Source organism: Arctopsyche grandis, chromosome 12 (assembly GCF_051622035.1).
Source record: "Arctopsyche grandis isolate Sample6627 chromosome 12, ASM5162203v2, whole genome shotgun sequence".
Lineage (NCBI taxonomy): Eukaryota > Metazoa > Arthropoda > Insecta > Trichoptera > Hydropsychidae > Arctopsyche > Arctopsyche grandis.
This window is the reverse complement of record NC_135366.1, coordinates 16521215-16543418: the sequence shown is the minus strand read 5'-3', so window position 1 is coordinate 16543418 and position 22204 is coordinate 16521215. Positions and strand designations below refer to the sequence as shown.

Genomic DNA, 22204 nt, shown 5'->3' with positions numbered 1-22204 from the left:
CATATTTGCGCAATAAGAGTGTATGTTTGATTGAACTCCTATAATTTGGTATTGATTCTCGCAATATCAAACCAGAAGACGTTAATAATTTAAAATAAATTATAGCTTGTATATAATAGATATACGTATGAATTACAGGATACGAGGGTCCCTCAATCATCTCACAGTAATAGTGTATAATCATAGCAGTTAATTTTTTCGGGAAAGTAGAAGTGCGAACGGCCCTTTTTCAATAACTGCTCATTTAACGTGATTCACAAACATACATAGGTAATCTAGTAAGTAACAAAAACTAATTTTATACTCTCAACATTGTTATAATCGCTTTATCTGTAATTCACGTGATTTATTGGAAACGATCAATCAGCTTTGTAATGTTGAACATATTTATATTATTTTTTTTATGAAATATCGACTTTCACAGACGTTGAACTGGTTGGTCAGTTAGTCTCTTGACTTGATTGAAGCACATACACGCACACGTATAATAAATAAGTGCCTTTTGGATATATGTATGCTCCATAGTCGTCATCATCAACACGATCGCAGTCGTGTTGTCTCATTTGAATAATTCGAAACGTTGTTTTGTTTATGCTGTTTTGATTTTTTCGATAGAAAAACGTGTTTGATCAATTGCGCTGATGAATTCGTCTCGACTGCTCACTCAAAATACATATGTATGCGGATTTTTCCATTATGGTTACCCGTGTTAATAATTCAAAGATGAAGTGTGATGTGTATAAACATTAAACAATAGTAAAAATCAATTAATGTGAGATAATCTCGGGTCACGGTCAGGGGTGTACGACCGCGTCTAATTTTAATTTATTAATAATAAATTCGCATATTTTTAGACCCGGCCATAACCGGGTAAAATTAAATATACACAAAGTGGGTGTCCATTATGTGCATGGATCATCATGAAACCGGTTGCCGAATAAATCGAGTGACACCACCACACCCTTGATGTCCTTTGTCATCGCGTTTGCTTTGTGTCTCTCTTGTAAGATTGGAATGATTTTTGACCTATTTTTCGTGTTTATTATAATTACCTATTGACACGGGGAACGTTTAGTTTAAAATAACCGGTATGCGTAAGTAGTCTGAGTTGACGGCTACGTAAACAATCTGACGTTCATTAACGTGGCTACCGTCTGTGATGTCCGGACTGGTTCGTTTTTCCAAGTCGCATTTCAACGGATTGAGACGTCTCTATTATTCGTGATGGGTTGGGATGAGAAAAAAATGTGTGTGACTCGTTTGTAATCGGATTAATTATAGCAATGTGTTTGTAAATTGTTTTTCAGTACCTAAAAATAGTTTTATTTTGAATTTCGAACGGTATATTCATGTAATAATATCTATGTATATGAAAGCATACGACATTGTTTGAATTTTATTTCAATTTAGTATTTCATGAATTCAGGTATATGCACATATCGTATCACTCATGCTTCCGCACGTTCTTATTAAGGAAAAGTTCAAGGTTCTGCGAAGTGTTTCGAATGTGTATAAGAATTGAGAAGTTGACTGAATGGAGTCGGGTCACTAAATGTGTATTTGCAGATACACTAAATGTGTATTTGTGAACCTCGTTGCTATAAGTTCATTCTTAATTGATTTTCTTTGTAGGCTTTTTTCTGGTTTTCAATGAGGAAAAATAGTTTGATATCATCCTGTCGAGTCATTCGTTCCATAACTTTCTAACTGTGAATCGAACCACTGACTTGCCTAGTGGAATGAGATCATTACATCTTCATTTTAATCAAGCTTTGGATTTAATTTGATTGATGATCGCCATGCCCACAAATTGTATTATTTGCAATACCGTATATCAGATTTCGCATAAAGGTCGACATTCAAACTAGTATTTAATGATCCTTAATAGTCATCGACGTATTATAGATACGGATCGTATTTTGAATGTCTCTCTGATACTATCCAATCGAGATTTCGATTTGTATATTTTATTTTACATATTATGGTAGTCTTTCGAGGTTCGTGTGTATGATATTTGTGTTTGAAGAAGGACTTCATCCGAGTCACGTTGTGTGTCGCGCTCGCGCGTGTCCTTTTTATTATACGTATATTCATCCGTTTGTGGGGGCGTCGGTTCGAGTGCGATTATAATATTTTTTAATATCGTGATTATAATGTGACCGACGACGACATAAAAATGCAGTATTGTTTGTTTAATTCAAGGCGAGGAGGTGACCGTGTATCGCGTCACCCCCCTTCGACACAGATGCGTGGGTGACACACACAAATTTCATTGTATGTGTAGTATTTTTATATAATTTAATATTATTATAATTTTGTCGCGGCGCATACACCACTGTGCGGCATGCGAGAGGGCGCGCACGCTCGTCTGATTTATACGCGCACTTTACATAATTCACTACTTTATCGCCTGATTATATTTATTATATTGTAGTATTTTGTTGCATAAAAATTCCTTTACATACCAATAATTTTATTCTTCCGATCGGTCGATTAATTAAACCGTCAATGTGCTGGCTTTCAAATGGGGATGTATAAATTTTCGTAATATTACATACAAATGTTGTTTTGTTCATACGTGGAATGTTTTTTTTTTCATTGATAGTGCTAAAATTGATGTCACATTGCGAGTACAAAAATGAAAGGCTGCATGTACATATGTATGTATAATTTTTGGAATTATAAAGTGTAATATATTTGTGTAATAAGCCTGAATCTACGTACACGTGTGACTATTTGAGTTTTTGTTTGTATACATTATATAAATAAAAAGAAAGTGTTGATACTCATATCTCAAAAATCAGATTTACCACTGTACATTTTTGATATTTACAAAATTTGCGCTTAGGTTTATGATTGATAAATATTTTTAACTTAATTTTACGGGATATAATGAATAATGATACTTTGCTCTTATTTTTAGGTTAGCACGTTACATATGTACATATATATTTTAGTGATAAAACTCGTGTTCGTAACAATTTGTAACTTGTACGGTAGAATTTGTATAGAAAAGGCGTATTTTTTGTGTAGAAAATGTCCGCCTATTGTAAACGTATCGATTTTACAGTTATAAACGACAAAAAATGGTTAGAATTTATTTGCAATGTGAGCTCGGACAATCTACAGGGATTTGCAACCCAATCTGTGCGGTTGTAATGAAAATTTTAGATCGCTTGAAAAACTTAATATATACATAGGTACTTACGCCGAATCGTATGTTTTTTTTTGTGTATGTACCTACATATTTCGTGTCGTATGTTTTTTGGGTTGATTTTTCTTAATCGGGATTGAAATGGATAGAAAAAACTGGATATTTTATTATTTTTTCATACAAGTACTACGTAAGTATTTATTGTGTAAAAAAAATCGAAAAGTTCCCTAATTTACAAATTCCATCGTATACAAATATAAATAAAAATAATTCATCTATTTATTAAAAACAAAATGTTCTGCATTGAATAGTGTTCTGTTTTTGTATTTCCTATCCCTGAAGGGTTGATATGTCAGCGGTAGGTATTCATGGTAGGTAGCCGATGACGTCAGGGCGCCTTCCTAGTAAACGTACCCATGAATGGAGCCTTGTATTTTTTTGGCCCTTTCAGGGTGGGTATAATGTAATATAATGGCTATTTGAAACGCTCACTTCTTCCGATCGTGATGTATAAAATATTCCAACTTTCGACTATCATTATTAGAGGTAGGATAGTCACAGTGCTATCCATTGTTCGGCAAACCTTTAACAATGCATTTACAACCTTTGAACAATACACGGCCCCCTCAGGCTCCGGTGACTAATCATTATCATCACCGATGATGATGATAGTCGAAAGTTGGAATATCTGTGATTTAGTGTAATGTAATTATCGTCTTGTTTTATGCTAATAGGTGTACGCGCAGATATTAATATTACCTATAAATTCTATCAAGTGGCAAATACGCGGTCATTTGGGGTTAAGTGCCCCATAGACATGTACTCGTCCGATAAAACACCACTCTGCCAATTATTGTTTATACACCAAACGTTTTCCTAAATATTTATTTGTTTTTATTGAGAGGTTTTTTTTCTCTTCAGCGCCTGTAGTATGTATGTAGAGATAGGTATTACATATATAAAATTTAAATGCACACGAGTGAAACCTGTATTTTGATGTAGTGATTTATAAGTGATTTTCTAATATTGTACAAGTGTGTGTATGTGTACAATATGTATATATATATATATATATATATATATATATATATATATATATATATATATATATACATATATCCTTTTGTTGATTTAACCCTTTCGAGGCGGAGGCTGCGTGTGTGGCGGCTGCACCAATATTAGCCGAGGACAAATATTATTTAATGGAATCGACACAAAACTCATATATATTCGGTACCGGTCTTATGAAACTAGGTATATTATATACAGACCGTGTGATAAATCGTGTCGTGTATCAAAGATTTGTGGAATTTCAACGATTTTTGGTGTTGTTCGTTCAATTTATTGTGTTGATTTGTATGCAAAAATTTGCGTCTTAAATGTGAGAGGGCTAACGTTTGCTGGGAGCAGATGTTTTGATTTATTTTATCGTTGTTTTTGGTCGGATCAGTGTCACCCTGTATATGGGTGAATGGATTTTATTATTTTTAAATGAAATTCAAAGCGTCAGGATTCAGTTCGTGGACAGGTACAAAACAAACAGTCATTCCGTAATATACATACATAAATATTGTACGTATGGAAAAACTTTAGTATGGCTATAGGCATATTTAAATTTTATTGACATTTAAAATATTCATACCAGTAATTTATTGTGCGATATAATGAGTAATTTATTTGTATGTAATTTTTTTTTTTTTTGTTACAGGTAAGGAAGAGTTCAATATTTTTAGCACGTATTGGTAAGATGTTTATGTATTTCGATTGATTTTCAAGTTGAAAAGTCTTTATTCGTAAACAGTTTTGTTTTTTGAGTGTATGTAACTCTTTTTTCACTCGGCGTATTTGCACTGAAATAACCCTTTGATTTTTTGAACATACTTTTATACTTTTGACAAATAAAATCAAAATATTGTGTCAACTGTCCCCTTTGGAACTTGATTGTCGCGATGACTTCGTGAAGATTCTGTTTGTTTATTTCTGTCAATATGAAGTAAACTGGTTCTGAAGCAGAGAGACATACCGAGACAGGTTCCAATTTCTCAGCGCTTCAATTTTCTTCTCGATATGCGCTCGCATAATAATATAAATATCTACATATAATTTTTTTTTCTCCTAAAATGCTGAATGTTATTTATACATATGTATTTGTTTTGCCATTGTTCGATACATCCATTCGTCATTATTTATCGTTTTTCTTTACATTTAATAGAATCTGTTTAGTCGTAATAAAATGATAAAACTGTCCTCGTTTGAAAACTATGCGTTGCTACGACTCCGCGGGAGACGGACGACACCATCAATGTAACTTGTATCGGAAAAAAATTAATGTTACCGTATATATTACGTATCATTATTCATATTCGTGTCAAACATCCACGATAGGGTTTGCTTTTATTAAAAAATATATTATTTCCAAAAAAAAAAAATTGAATTATTAAAATTTTTGCTCAGAAGATGAATTATTGTATCAGTGCCTTTTATGAATTGTTATATATTACTGTTTGCCGATAAAGAACAATCGCAATAAATTAACGAGTCGGTTAATATGCATCGAGTTAAATAATTATGTTGTAATAAAGAAAAGAAACGCCAGATAAAAATGACGGTAATCGACACAATTTAAATTCTATTTGTATGTTTGCTTTGTTAGATACGTTCCTTATAAAGAGACTGTAATGTTTATTTAATTTGTCGACAATAAGATAAAATTCATATTAATTAATAATTTATCATTGTGCTTTTCGTATATGTGTATATAATATACCCGTTGAATGGACGCCATTAGACAATCGATTTAATATTATTATAAAACGTAATTTTCCACGTAATAAGTTCATTTGAAACCGGAAAATCCAGACAAAAGAAAACCTGCTGTTTTTATTTGATTTTTACGAATCTATAAATTAAATTTCGATTGATTTTCGGACCTACATATATTTCGATCTAAATATTTGAGTAAATTGTTCACACATTTTATGTATATTTACATTGATACAATATACATAGTTATTAAAATATTATATTATTAAATTATTATATTGGTTACGTATACAATATAATAATTGAAGAGAATTGTTCCCAGTTTAATTGATCAGTGTAATCAATATCCTGAAATCATTCATCATTTGATAAAAATATGTATATATACTAGTTTTAAAGACACTACAATTAAATTTAATAAATTACAATTTAAAGTAAAAATACTAGTTTTAAAGACACTACAATTAATTGTCGTTAATTTAAAATTCAATGTACAAATCGACGATCGGTTGATGAGATTATCTGATCGAATGTTTCGAATAATTTGATATATACATTCGCTGCCGAACATCATAACAGTATCAGCCGATCTTATATACGGTGGCGCCCGTTTAATATCCAGGGTTCGTCAACCTTATTTTTCACTGATGGATAGCAAAAAAAGTGAAGAATATCTATACATAGGTCAGTGACAGAAGAATGGTAAACATTGATTATAATCACTCTTACAAGTGTCCGATATGTTATATACACATACGCATTTTACCGGAACAAATTCGAGGTTTTTTAATCACGAACGATTTAAATGATATTAAATTTAATTTGCACCACGCAATGCGAATTATTCACACGGTAAGTTCGTGCTCACGATAAGAGTTAATAAATAATTGTCGTCAATTTGGCCGAATTCGAAATTGGCGTTTCATTAGAGCACTTCAAGTCGCATCATTTGGTTTTTATTGAGCAATACACTGTTTGCGCAAGACGAGTTGCACAGGTAGTCGCCATCGATACGAATTAACACTGACACGCAATTTTTTAATGTAACCTTTTTTATTTTGGTTGCTTTTTCAATTGAAGCTCCCGTGGCATCGATTTTTTTTAATTTGTTGTTTTTTTTTTCCTTTTTTTATGTGTAGCTTCTGTACACAACGTTACAACGACGAAGATGATCCGATCTGTTTGTATTTTTTGATTATTTAATTGCAGACAAAAAAGTTGTTTGATTTGTAGAATTGTCATTGAGTTACTATTTAATTGGTAGATGACGATCTGTCTCTGGACTATTATACGGATTTGAAGTGTTGAATCGGCACAAGAGCCACTTTATGGCTACCGCTGAAAATTCCGCTGAAGATTTTTTTGTTTGATTTATTCTTATGTCGAGTTGTATTTTGCTGTCATCAATCGCAAAAGTTGTACGTACATATAAATTGTATGTATTCGAAAAATGATAATTATACTATCTATTAATTTATGATATTACTTTTATCGAATTGTCAAATGTTTCATATAATTGTAGATTGAACTTTATATTGGGGAAATCTTGTATTTATATACATGCCAATCTACAGTTCAGGGAGTATATAGTATGTTACAGTCCAAATGTACATTTCATTCGTTCATTAACATACTAATTTGTTCATACACGAACGAATCTGGTCAGTTATAGTGTAAATAAAGGAACAAATTAACAAACGAACTAGTTTGTTCATACACAAACTATTGGGCATAAGTATTCTCAATCGTTTGTCTCACCTTCAATGTACATATGTACACATACATATGTACCTATGCTTAGGGTTGCAATATTTTAAAAATTAGCGGAAACGGGAATAATAACAACGCTGTAATGTGGTTTTGACAGCAAAAAGTTTCATGCGACACCTGGTGAATCTATTTGAATATATGGCTTTTGACTGGTAGAACTTAAATTAAAACCGATAGATCGTGTATAAACTAGTTTGTTCTTAAACGAACCGGAGTGAGCACTTGGATTGTAACATGTACATAGCTAGAAGTGACGCAAATCTTTTTCAGTTTTTATTTACATGCACTTCTTTATTCCACAACTAAAACTATAAAAGACAAATCTTATTTTGTTTAACATCTAATTTTTTAGTGTAATGGTTAATGGTTTAACCACTTAATCGCCATAAGCGCACGGGTTCGCGCTCTTTCGTGTTTTAGACCATGATTCGAAATTGATTTTGGTTACTTCACAGTGATATCTAAAAATATCCTGTGATACTAATAAAATTGAAAAAAGTCTATATTTTTCCGTATTTTGTTATATATTCAAGAGGCACTAAACACAAACGTAAAATAATCGAATCGGTTTCTAAAAACGCGTGGCGATTGTGGTTAATGGTTCTATTCTATGTTCTGGTTATATGTACATATGTAGTATGAATTTTCATTTTCCTTCTGTAGTTGAAAAATGACAGTTGGTTAATGGTTTTATTCTATGTTCTGGTTATATGTACATATGTAGTATGAATTTTCATTTTCCTTCTGTAGTTGAAAAATGACAGGTGGATTGTTTCTCCTTCAGATACTCTCCATATGGGTATGTACCTATACAAACATAGAATGTTTACATTCTACCCTGGAGAGGTTTGATCAATTTCCAGCGTCGGGATGAATGTTGAATGCGAAATTTCATCCGAAAGGTTGTCGAACCCCTTCCTCCTCCCTGTCCCCTCCCCTAGAGTCAATTATGACGAAAAGCCGTGGCTTTTTATTTTGGCATACCAGTGAATACGTCGAGGCACGATCGGCCAGATTGATCAGGTCGGAATCCGAGGCGACCGATGCGCCCCATCGATATTACCTCTCTCTCCGATCACGACACTATTAATAACTTATACGTTTGCTATACGCAGATAATGGACGAGACATATTAATAACAAACTTTTGTGTGTGTGTGTGTGTGTGTATCGATAAAACTGATATCAATGTCGCTAGAAAGGTATCTGTCTCTGTGTGTCCGTCAGAATGATTTGTATATGTGAGTTGTCCGTTTCGACGACGAAATTTTCACGAAACGTCTTATCTACCATCTTGTCGGAGTAGTAGCGACACAATCGATGAACACACGGTAGTTTTTTCAATTTTATTTTTTGTATTGTTGAAATTAAATTGGGAATGTAATTTGAGTGCCATTTTTATATAATTTGTATGTTAAGTGATTTTGTTTTATTCTAATATTATGGTTCTAAAAAAAGTAATCATATTGTCTCATTTTAAAATCTCAGACTTACTTAAATATGTATTAAGGAAAATATATAATTTAAAAACGAGGTAAATTCATCAATATTTCCAGTTATGTTGCACGAATGTGACTCAAATTGTGAAAGTTTTTTTTTTGTTATTTGAACTGTAATACTTTTTGTCAATATGTAAATTTAACTGCAGTCTTTATAATAATTTGTAAGTTTTTTCGGGAAAGCGTTGGGAAAATTTAATTTCCACATTCGATACAATGTTCGTCGTTTCGTGCTCTTATATGCTCATACTTAGTATTTAGTTTGACATATCAATCGTTTAATAATAATCGATCGTAATGTCTTATTATTGTGTCAGTGGCGGGACTCAGTCTCATTAATTTTGTCCCAGCGTACGTTTCCATCTTGTCTCGTGTGCGATGGCTCTGTCCATACACGTGGCATTCCACGACATGTTTTACATCGGCCATCAGGCACGTACTGGCATTTATAAACACACACACACACTATTGGATTGTCAATATCGATAAAACATATTTTACGGTTATCTGCATTTTAATTAATTTTGTCGATTTATTTCTAATGATGGATTTTTCTTAAAGATGCTTGCATAATTTGGATGATATCCGTATATATTATTTTCATCTCCATCCCATCTAGAAGAGTACGTTTTTTAAGACAATCTTAACACTCTATGTAATGATTATATGTGAGAATGGGTAGTCAAGGGATGCTAGTGTAATATTATATATAGGGTTTTTCAGAGCTAAAGAATTCTTTTGATTAATTTTGATTAAGAATCTTTGGTACATCTAAGTGCGTTTCTAATTCTTCCATGTATGTATGTGTCACTCGCATTTGTATCATCCGTATGATCGAACCCTTTGGAATCCGGTAATCTAAAATCGATCAAAATCTTTTTCCAATCGGCCGAAACTCGTTTTGATGTGCACAAATCAAAAGATTTTTTTCTCCAAGTAAGTACTCGTATAAATATTTACGTAGAAGTGTCGATCTGTTCTCCCCATATGTTTTATTTATTATTGCCTAAGCGCGATTAAATTTCGTATATCCGAAAACTATTTTTTCCGCAGAATGTAACCGATTCAAGGTGTGCCATGTTTGCTAATGTGAAATACATCGGAATTGACGCGGTATTGCTTTTTAATGGTTGTCGTTTCTCTTTGACCATGTGACGCATTGTTTGTCCACATTTTGCGGTACATTTTGTAAGGAGAGAGATGAGAACAGATTCCGAGAGCCTTCTTCCTCTTTCAGGTCATTAACTGCATCATCCGTTTAATGTGGATATTATAAATAAATAAAAGCGTATGAAATTTCTTTGATTTTCATTCAAAATCCATGTGTAAACTGTGGATATGTTTATTTAGTGTTTTAAATCATAGTATGTATATCTTATTCATACATACATATGTTGGGGTCGTAATAATAATACTCTGCGCTGCATTGCTATTATATTTATGATTATTTAATTTCCAACTATAAATAACGAAATGGACGTTTTGTACGCAATTGTAATTGCATCTCAATAATAAAATGCACATTGGCGAGACCGCAAAACTGCAATTAAAGCCTATTCAGATTTGTGCAACTATGTTGCAGCGATGCGAAAGAGTAGCAGATGATGCGCTCTTCGACATGTGGGATACAAGTGCACAATATGTATGTACATATATATAAAATATTACAATCGAACACATATGTATTCATGTATGGACATACATACATATGTATGTGCAGTGAGAACCCTTTTAAATTCAGATCTTGTCGTAAAATAAACTCATCTTATTGATATTTGTTTAAATTGGAATTTCCGTCGATGTAATTGTTTTATCTTCCAATGTAAACTTTGCGGCTTTCATTACTCTTCTAAGAATACGCGTATATAAATATAATGAGTACGTTTCAATATTACGAATTCGCCTGTTGAAATATTTGCATTGAAGTCTTGTTTGAAGAGCGGCTATTTAATAATGGTTATTGATATATTTCGATACATACATACTTACGTATGTATGTACCTGTAATATTTGCGTAAAATTCAAACTTTGTGATGTGCGATGAATCACATCCGGTCGCAAGTTTTCTCACATCGATCGTCGATGATTTAAAATTAATTCATCTTATATGCTTGTTTGATTTTATACTACGTATGTACATATATGTATATAGATTCATCTTTTTACTACACCGACAATGTGTGCATGCATTCATAATTGTAATAGACTCATCTAAATTCATTTCAAACCAGTTATGATCATTAGCAATGTTCGATCAATCAAAATTCAAATAATTTTGGAATATCTGTAACTCATCAAATCGTCGAATCATTAAAACATTCCAAAAATTATAGCTCTAAATTAGTTTGGAAATTATTATGGAAAAAAACAATCCTATTTGTATATGTCACAGTGAAATTATATTTCGAGTGAAAATGTATTTTCACTGACGTTTCAGTGAAATCATAACAAGTTACATTTTCAGGGGTTGGTTTTATTCATTTAAGATTAAATTGTTTGGGTTGGTATTATTTAAGGGTTAGGATAGGTTAGGTTAAGTAAGGGTTGGCCCTATTCATTTAAGATTGGGTTGTTGGGGTTAAATTTATAGAGTTAAACGTTGTAAATTCATTGTTTGATACATTTTCACTGCTTGAATTGGTGAAAATATATTTTCACTGGAAATATGCTTTCAATGTAACATATATAATATATGTAATCCCTGAGTACATACAAAATATACATAGACTTTTATTACGATTTGCAAGTTTAGTTACCCAATCTTCGATAAGATAATAGGACACAGTGTGAAAAATCAACAGTCGATAATATGTTAAATAAATTGATAATAGATATAATCGGTTTCGTGGAATTTTCCTCGCGATCTATAGATACCTGCATATACGTATGTATGCATGTATCTACGTTAACACACACACCTTCCTCTTCCGTGCGAGTTTCTCTTATTGCGCTCGTGTATGTATGTATGTATATTGTAAGTATTACATTCACACGTAGTATGTATATCATACATATGTATGTATGTACGTACATTTTATGTACTCGCACCAATACACACACGCTAAAACACTGTTTAATCTTTTTTGTGTTGTTGTAATTATTAAATGTAATAATGAAGCGACGAAAATGTGTCGCGCTCGTGAGAAAGTCAAATATTGGTGAACGATTCCGATACGGGGTACGACCGGACGGCGCTTTTGTACTATCGGACTCGAATGACACCTCCATAATGCTTTTGTCGGCCTCTTCTTCCTCTCTGCTTTGTCTTTGCGGTCTACAATTCGACGAATGATGATGATGTTCTATCAATTTTTTTTTTTTTTTTCGTTGGGATTTTTCGTTGGATTTGTATAGTTTAGGTGTGTGTCCTTTTGTGCCATATGTTCGACTGTATTAAATTTACTTTTTTTTTTGCTTCATTTTCACTCAATATTAATTCAATATTAATATCAATGTCTCAAAACTTGGTAATATTTATTTACTATGTATGTAATTAGTATTATACCTCGTATTTTTCAAATTGATTCCGTGTTTTGCAGGCTACAATTGTTTGTCTAAAGCATCGTATGCACGTCGATGAACTTATTTGTTTGCAATTAATCTTTGAAAAGAGGTTAGTTTTGTTTCTTTCTTTTTCTAAAAAGTTAATAGTTATGAAAGGGTCAAATATTAAATGATTAGTTACGTACATATTGGTGGTTGAGATTTTCCGGCCTAAAAATACTGAATGTTTCGCGTTTAATGTTATTAAATTTTAATTATAATGGTTAAACCTTCATTTAAAGGTAATTTTATCAGCATAAAGAAAATCTTAAATTTTTTTTTTTAATCTTTCATTATCGTCATATTTTAAGGATATTTTACGTTTGAATACGCTTTCTGTATGTTAGACATCGTCATATTATTAATATTTTATTTTTTTGAGTGATAACATCTTAAAGTCCACAAGGTTGTATTTATTTACCCATTTTTAGTCGAACTGTACTTATGGTGTTGTTTCTTGCGAGTTTGTCCGATGCATAAAACTAAAGGATAGTTTAAAACTACACGGCCCTACACACTTCTGTACATATGTACTCACATTATATGTATATGTGCGTCCATGTTAATGTAAATAATTTGATTTGTTGAAAGATGCGACGACCTTACCACGAGCGAACGCTATGGGAAAACTCGTGCGGGCAACATAATTCATTCTTCCTTAATAAAGTAATGCGGCGTTCTCGTAAGGGCCCACATACACCATCCACATCCACATGTGTGCCTGTGTGGATATATCCGACCAAACCGTGGCTCGTAACTTTGCACTTTAATTACTGTTTTATTGTTTACCACCTCTGGCTCGACCCCGGACCTCAAACACAATAAATACATTAATACATGTATATCAATGCGATATTTCACGGACGGGACGGCCCCGGGGTGTAAAACAATTGGGAGGTGAGACCCGGGTTAAAAGGCGACGAGGAATTAAAACGTATTACAATATTAAGCGGGGCAGTTATTAACGTTCTCTCGGTCTTAATTCTCTCTCTATCTCTCTCTCTCGATTAACCCGTAATCGAGGTGTGTTTATTTGCATTGAAGCGTTTGTGTGCTTATTGTCGATCTGTCTTGCGAATTGATATGAAGCTCTCGCTTTCTCCGGTTTGTCGATTAATTGTGCGATAAATGTACTTCCGTATTTTGGAGAAATTTCCTCCGGAACGTTGCGTGATTCGCGCTAAGAAAAATAGTGATCGGTGTGGAGTGTGTTAAATTTTCCATGTCAACACTGGGGAGACTTCAACGGTCGGTTATTATAAAACCTATACTTACGTATATGTATGATATAGTAAATATTAATTGTAAAGAAATGTAAGAAATGTAAAGAAACTTCAAGTATTATTTTTTAAATATTGTACAATGTACAATGATAATAAATTTTACATAGAAAAAAAACCTTAATTTAATTGTTTGTATTCTTTTCGCTTATTTCGCGTATTTGACAAGATTATAAAATATTTAACTTTGTAATATAAAGTAAAAATATTTAGTTGAGCAGTTGTAATAATTCGCAAAAGAGATATTTCCAATCTAAAAGTAACCCAATACTTTGCTACCTTTCCCAAGGATTTTTAAATACTAGGCAATTTTAGCAGACCATGATATGATATGATATAGCCTTGTAACGATTTCACGTTTGAATATTGTGTGTTGAGAGGGTGCTAGTGATAAAAAAATTAAAAACTTCAATAGGACAATGCTCCGAGTCTCTTCCAGTGATGGTATTAGTTTATTATGTAAGTAAAAATGTATGTTATTTTAAAAGTGGATTTTTTACTCTTATTCTTAGATCTTAAACCAGAATCAAGTTTTCCTGAACATGTGGGTTATGAGAGTTGTTTTCGGAAAACCCGGAAGTACGATCACTCTCTTACTGTATTTAATGCATTTAACACCTCGGAATGGTGAAGTTGTTGAGCATTGTATTCGCGACCGCTGCGGTCAATAAATAGCGCGGGATTTAACACTCTTTGAGTGTCGTACATCGGCGGATGACCCGCAAACTCTCATTCTTGTATGTATGTACTCTTATATTTATACATACACACTCACAACATGTACATCTGTGTAATTTTTGTCATCGTATATATTAACGCGTCGTTGCTCTTACAATGCCGTTCATCCTCTGTAAATAAAATGCATGCACTCACTTAATGTGCATTCGCAAAGAAGACATATCTCGCCTCCCTCTCTCTTCCATTTCGTCTACGTATCTCTTTCTCTCCGTACTTCTCGTTCATGTTTGCTTAATAATGCGATGCACTCGCAAACGTGAATAAAAATGCAAGTACGTGATCGGGCAATTATCGACAGGCCATTAGCGCATAGGTGGGTTTTCAGCCGCGACTCCAAAATCGACCCGAAACGTGTTAAAAAGCTTATTATATTAACACGCTCTGATCGTCTTAAATGAAACTTTAAATGAGCGCCAATAAAACGTCACGATTTCGATTATCGATTTCTGATTGCTAGCTAATTTTGTCGACGTCGATCTTGAATCTCGCATCTGTTGTTTAAAGTAGTTAGCGTTATTCCAAATATTTTGATATAAATTAGTTTTTATTGTTTCAGCAAAAAGTAAGTTATTTGTTTTCTTTTGAAGGGAAGGTAAAATATATTATAAAATTAATTGTTGAGTTGATTTTCCAACCGGAAAGACTGTTTTATTAGATTTAATTATAAAAATATTGCGTATATATGTATAGTCCATTCGCTGTATGAAGACACTTGGGTAAAACGTACATGCTGTCCCTTACACCCCATCTCGACCAATAGCATTTTGCACGTACAATGTTCTATTGTCTGCACGAAATCATATTGGTCGAGAGGCGGTATAAGAGACCGGATGTAAGTGTCTTTCTACAGCGGGTCAATTACCTATATATACAATTCAATTACCAAAAATATTATGAAGAATCAATGAATAAAATAAAATTTTCGCCTTATGATGGCAGGAAGTGATCGATTTTTACAAGGGTCTTTTTTAATGATACAAATTCAAGTCTTGTCTCTCTACAAACAACTACTTCAAAAAGTCGAATAGACATTTCGATTCAAATTAAGACCTTTTACAGTAAGGACTCGCTTCTGCACCAGAATTATAGAAACGTGTTTGTGTATGTATGGATATTCTTTTCATCTTTGGAAGCGTGTGTGGTTATAACCGTTCGTACTAAACCAATGCATATTGATTTTTGAATGTGATGTTGTGTGACGTTTTTATGGAAACTCGATTGACCCAGCATGGCGTTATTTGATCTTTTTATATATGTGTTCCTTTGCCAGCGTTGACCAAGAATTTATAAAGCAAATATTAATACTAGACAACGCGTAAAAGTGTTGTGCGTGTTTACACACATACACACATGAATTCTCAGGAGAGAAAGAGAAATATCATTACCCCACCGGTCAAATGTTTAATTTATATATGTATGTATGCATGTATGTATAAAACGTTGTGATTCCATCCATACTTGGTCTTGTGCCCTGCGAGAGAGTACTGTGTCAACATGCCATAATAATAGTAGTGGACTCTCGGGGAGTGCATCAATCTCAACCTATGTAAATGCATTCATCTAGACGTTTCTGCATACGTAGAATGTGAGTTTGCGCGCTCATATTTATTATACATATATGCGTGCATATTTTGAATTTTAAAATACGATGTATTTTTAGTTAATGATAACAATGTAGACTTCTATGAATGAGAAAACACGCACTAGTAATGCTCGATGTGATAAAATCACAATGCATGCCATTGACTACATATAATCATATGTTAGCGTTTTTTAATTTTGCTTAAATTTCATATTATACTTATGTAAATGTATTCATATGGATCTAAGCATGCAGTTTTATCATCGACTTTTTTATATGTAAGTTAATCTCATTTTTTTTAACCAAATCACTTATTACACAATTTTATACTTGCATATTTAGAGCAAGTATAATAAAAATGTCAATTAATTGCAGTGATTGGATAAGTTCATAAGCCAATACTATTAAGCTAACTTTTAATCGGGTTATTTTAGGTAAATACTTATATCAATATCATAATAATTTTAAGGAAGATTTTTTTTTAATATATATCCATGATTAGGACAAGAATTTTTTTTTAATACATATCCATGTATTTTATTCTAAAGTATTAAAAATCGAATTGGATTTATTTCTACATCGACTTGAACAACACCCTGTGAACGAATTGCGTCAATCGGTCTCGATTGAAATTCATCGTGCTGCGGGTTGGCGAGTGTGCGTGCAACCTCATCTCAAAGCTCCATGGAGCTTTTATATACCGTATAAACGTTTTGACCCTGAAGTTTTCGGTAGCCAACCGATCCACCTCCCCCCTGCCCCCGGTCTGTATACACATGTGTCCGTCCTTGTGTTTGTACACATCGATGGCCTGGAGTTGTATAGAGAGACTTGAGCCGACATGTGAGCTTATAATATTATTATTATATTAATATAAATTGGCGGGGGCCCTGTCACGCGATATCTCATGACTCGCAGTTTGAGAGGGAGAGAGAGACCCCAGGGGCGCGCCTCACACACACACACACACACACACACACACATACACATACACGTATATTATTATAAATAATAATATATTCAACAATTGAAATTGTTTCGGAATCGTAACGACGAATCTCCGAAATAATTGCTCAACTCGGAACACATACACTTGTATACGTGCGAAGGTATGAGGAAACGCACCTTTGTGTGTATGCGTGACGCGTAATTGCGAGACAAAGTTTCGCAGTTTGCACACACATACGTACATATCACTGACGCAAATGTGCAGCGCGAATTGTGTAACTTTAACACATCTTTCTCTCTTGAATAAATGATATGTATTATAAATAATATTAAAAAAAAATAAATAAACTCAATCCGCGCGCGGCCACTGCTTGTTACCGCATGTTATACGAAATCTTTTTATTTCGTTTGCTTTTCGAATTTTATAAGAGTCTGGAGGATGCTCGGGATAATTATATCTAGCATGCCGATTTGCGAGACACTTCAGTTTAGGCGTGTTGTTACGTTGAAACGTGATGATGATGTTTACGAAATGATGATTTATACGTATGTTCGTACATATGTGCGAATTCAAATGCCACAAGTGCGTTACTCCCTCTCGATTGTAGGCTCGTTTGAACGAATGTTTTCAAACGTGTAGTAATTGCATTGGTAAACATTTACTCGTAAATTATTGTGTTATTGTCAATGAGCGATGTCTCTATAGGGGAAATTGTACAAATTTAGAAAATGGAATATTTAGTTTTTGCATATTTTTAATTTTTATTAGGTATTTGCATACAAAAAAGCAAATATTTTTTTACTGTTGATATCCAGTCTGTCGATTCTTTATAATATACATAATTAACAGCGGATATCGTGGAATTCTCGAAAATCATCCCCAATTTCCAGAAACTATCGACCAATTTTAAATGTAAATTAGCGTGATATATTATGTTCTAACGATTTTGTAATTTGATTCACTCACGATTTTTTTTTATATAATCTCTAAACGTGTCTGTTTATAAATAAAAATAATAGTGTAATATTTATCTCTACGTTATTCTTTTTCACTTGGCTATTTTATACAATAATTTGGTCTGTTAACCTTTGAATCCATTTAGTGCAGTTTGAGTGTACATTTATTTTTTTTATTTACATATTATTGTATTATTTTTATTACTATTTTTTTAATGAATCTTGTCTACATGTTTCCGGTCATAGTTGCGCTTTGGGGCAACATGTAAAATCACTTTGGTCTAAATTTAATTTGAAATAAACAAATATGATCAAACCTACAACTACTGAAACTTTTTGATGTACAAAATGTTAATTGACGGTATTAACTTCAAAATTTTTAACGTGTTTATTTGGCCGTATACATATTATGATTTTAGAAGTTTAACAAGTAGGTTTGGAAATATGTATATATATAAAAACTTTAAGAAAAGAGCATAAAATATATTTTTTAATTTGACCAATGTTGGGATAACGATATGCTTGATACATATGTATGTAGTAAGGCTTCCAATCCCGGGATCCCGGGGTTTTCTGGTACCGTGAATCCCGGTGCTGAAACTAGTCTGAATACCGGGATTACGGTGCTGGCAGAAATTTGAAGCATATTTTAACTGATTCGAACTCAGAATCGACCACTGATCACGTTTTTGTGATCTAGAAAAAATGAGTGTGTGTCTGTGTTTCTGTGTGATTGTCTGTATGGTTATTGTGTGTCAGTGTATTTTGGGGATTTTTCGAACACTGTTCGTTCTATCGAACTGAAACTTAGTATTGGTTACTGAAATTTTTACACCGTAATTTTTTTCAAATTTTTAAGTTGACCGGAAATAGCACCTCCCCTTATAGGTATCCTCTTTCTTTTTAAGTTTTTGAATCAAATTATCTCCCAAACCACTCATAAAATTGGACTGGAATTTACTTGCAATAGAAATTATTAATATTATACCCCAATATTTTTTCCTACACCGAAAGTATTACTTTTAATTTAGAGAATCAAGGTTTTTTTATGTTTTTCTAAGAAATCCTTTAATTTATTGAACTGAAATTTTACCAAGTTATGTATAAAAGTTGGTAAGCATCCATCAAACAGAAGTGGCAGTGTACTTGTTCAATTTTTTGTTCCACTATTTTTTTCGACCTCTTTAACATGTGTGCTCTTCACATAAAAATTTAATTATAATGTTTGTATCAATGTGATGATAATAAAAAAAAATCACTAAATATAATAAACCGGAAGCGGGATTTTTTCCTCTTAGAAAAGTCAAAAATGTTGTGACAACGATTCTTTCCACGCTCTGAACTTATTTAGCTGAAAATTTATATTTGTATTCTTTTTGTTGAGAACATTGAGTTGATAAGGTTTTGGTCGGAATTCGTAAGCCGGAAATAGAACTTTAATAGTCTTGTGTAAGTTTTCCTACATTTGTGTTCAATTTGTATTGAAAATGCTCATAGCCGGGATGTGTGAACGTGTATGTACATACATATGTTCGATTATCGAATTTTGTTTTTTATCCTTCTTATATTCCTCAAATACATAGATAAAGTCGTAGGTTAATCACATCCGAATTTCTTACATTTTTAATTATCGAGTTTTTTTTATATTAGGTGGATTGTTTTGATGAATAATTACTAGACGGTACAAACTATTTGTAAAAAACGAATCAATGAATCAAAGCGATGTTGTTTTACTTTATTTAATTACATTTTCGGATATGTTTTATTTAATCTTAGAAATGTATGGATTCGAACCGAAAATTTAAAGAATGTAGCCAAACTCTCAAAATTAGTATGCCAATCTGGGAGTATTTTTTGCGTGAAACATCGGGAGAGTTTGCAAAATGCAATAGAACGTTTTTGAAATATGAAAACATGCAATTGAACTTTTTTCTTATACATTTGAAATCCCGGTGCTAGCACCGGGAACCCGGGATCGAAAATTCCCAGCACCGCAATCCCGGTGCTGAAGTAACCTTCCGGGATTGGTAGCACTAATATGTAGGTACATGTATTTATAAAAATCCCCATTTCTTTTTTATGAACTAGTTATTTTACCCAGCTTCGCTCAGTATTTGTAATATAAACAGCTTAAACATGGCGAATCTAATAGTAAATATTCATTTGTATTTTTATAAAATTTATTTGAATCGAAGAAAAAATATCGCATCGTCATAGAAACTTTGATTTGTTTTAGATTACCAACCAACATTACATACATACATAAATTTACATACAAAGTCTCACCGGTAGAATAATTTTTCACCGGTAGAATAATTTTTTAAATAAATCACCGGTAGAATAATTTTTTAAAAAATGTATAATATTTTGATTATTATTATCATATTTAATTTTTCAGTCACATCACGACGAGGGCGAAGGCGAGGTGACCGATGGTGAACCTGAACATGATGCAGAAGAGGACAGCAGTGACGAATGTCGAGGAGCAAACGCCCGAAGAGATCTTTTAGATCGACTTCGCCTACATCGACCGGACAAAGTGAGTAGAAATCTAATGTTAACTTTCTATTTTTTGGCCAGTATTTAATTCGATCGAATTTTCAGGGACGAGACGATTTCGAAAGTCTGAAAAATTCGCTGCATCCTCACCTATCGTCCCTGGCATCTTTAGCCCAAAACACACCGTTAGGAAGCCTACCAGCTGCCGGTGGAAATCCCCTACTCGGTCCACCGAACGCTCCCTTCTCGTTACCCATGGGTTTTCCGTTCCAACACCCCGGCTCATTCTTGGCGCCACCCCAACCATCCGCGGGGCCGAATGGTCCGATGAATGGTCCATTGAATGGTCCTTTGAATGGCACCCCCGCAGCTCAAGGTGGTTCGGCTTCCTCTAGCAGTTCCGAAGGTTCCACCAGCTCACAGCAGACGTGGAGCTTCGAAGAGCAGTTCAAGCAAGTTCGACAGGTTAGTGTCCGTTTTTCATTATTTCAACTTTGAGAATGTGTGTGTTTATGTATGTATGTTTGCTTTCGGGTCGAATATTGAATGACGAAGTTTACGGGTTTCACGTGAGTCACACTTTCTTTGTATCGCACGTATTTGTTAATAAAGCACACACGCGGATTGGTAAAATCATCATCAAAAAGGAATTCATTTTATATCCTTATTCAGTGTTGGTGTGTTAATTATTATTTGGGTTTTTATTATATTTTGTATGTGGGATAAAAGGGTTTTAATTTAGCTTTTATATTATAATCAAATTTATGTATTTATATTGATATTTAGTTTTCCAAGTCGGTTCCTAAAAATGAATGTATATTCGACAAATATTCTGGTAAATTATCAAACTTTGCAAAGTGAATGCATATTTCTCTAGGGAATGGGGTGAATTTTTTTTTGGGCTTTTTATACTTGTTATTCTCACTCAAGTCAGATCATTGGTATTAAAATTAAAAACTTAAATGGTATAGGAAATTAAAGTACTCGTATTTAATTGGGTCTTTAAATTGATTTTTGTATGTAATATTTTCATAATTTTATTATCTCGGTAATTTTATTTTACTGCAGTAATTTTCACGTAATTATTATGTCTAATTTAAAATTTTATATGGAGAAAATTTGTTGCTTTAATTTTTCCACGTTGAATTATTCATTGGAATTGTGCAAAGGGCGTAAATTTCCATTAAAAATAATCGTGCTTTGATCTGATTAAATTTAATTTGCACGATGTGCTTGCGGTTTCGTGATAGCTGCCATTCTTCCTATCGGGGGGTGGGTGGAATTAGGCGGCCGCCATCTTGGATTTTAATGGCGGGTTTGCCGATTTGTAACGAATTATTATTTTATTATTTCGTTGCAGTACGTACGTAGGTACTAGGTACGCCCCCTTCCGAGTTGTTTCGCGTTTTGCATTTCGCACGAAATGCAATAATTATACTTACACATTCGTATTTTCGAGTTGAATAATGAAC

The 22204-nt window shown here is 33.1% G+C and overlaps 1 protein-coding gene across 1 annotated transcript in view; it reads left to right on the top strand.

Annotated features, from left to right (window-relative positions):
• LOC143920447 (protein dead ringer-like) overlaps positions 1-22204 on the top strand; it is a 145779-nt gene that overhangs the window by 16245 nt on the left and 107330 nt on the right. Inside the window, exons 2-3 of the mRNA XM_077443337.1 lie at positions 20632-20772; positions 20838-21197. Coding sequence (XP_077299463.1) covers positions 20632-20772; positions 20838-21197 — 501 coding nt within the window. The remainder of the gene's footprint in view (positions 1-20631; positions 20773-20837; positions 21198-22204) is intronic.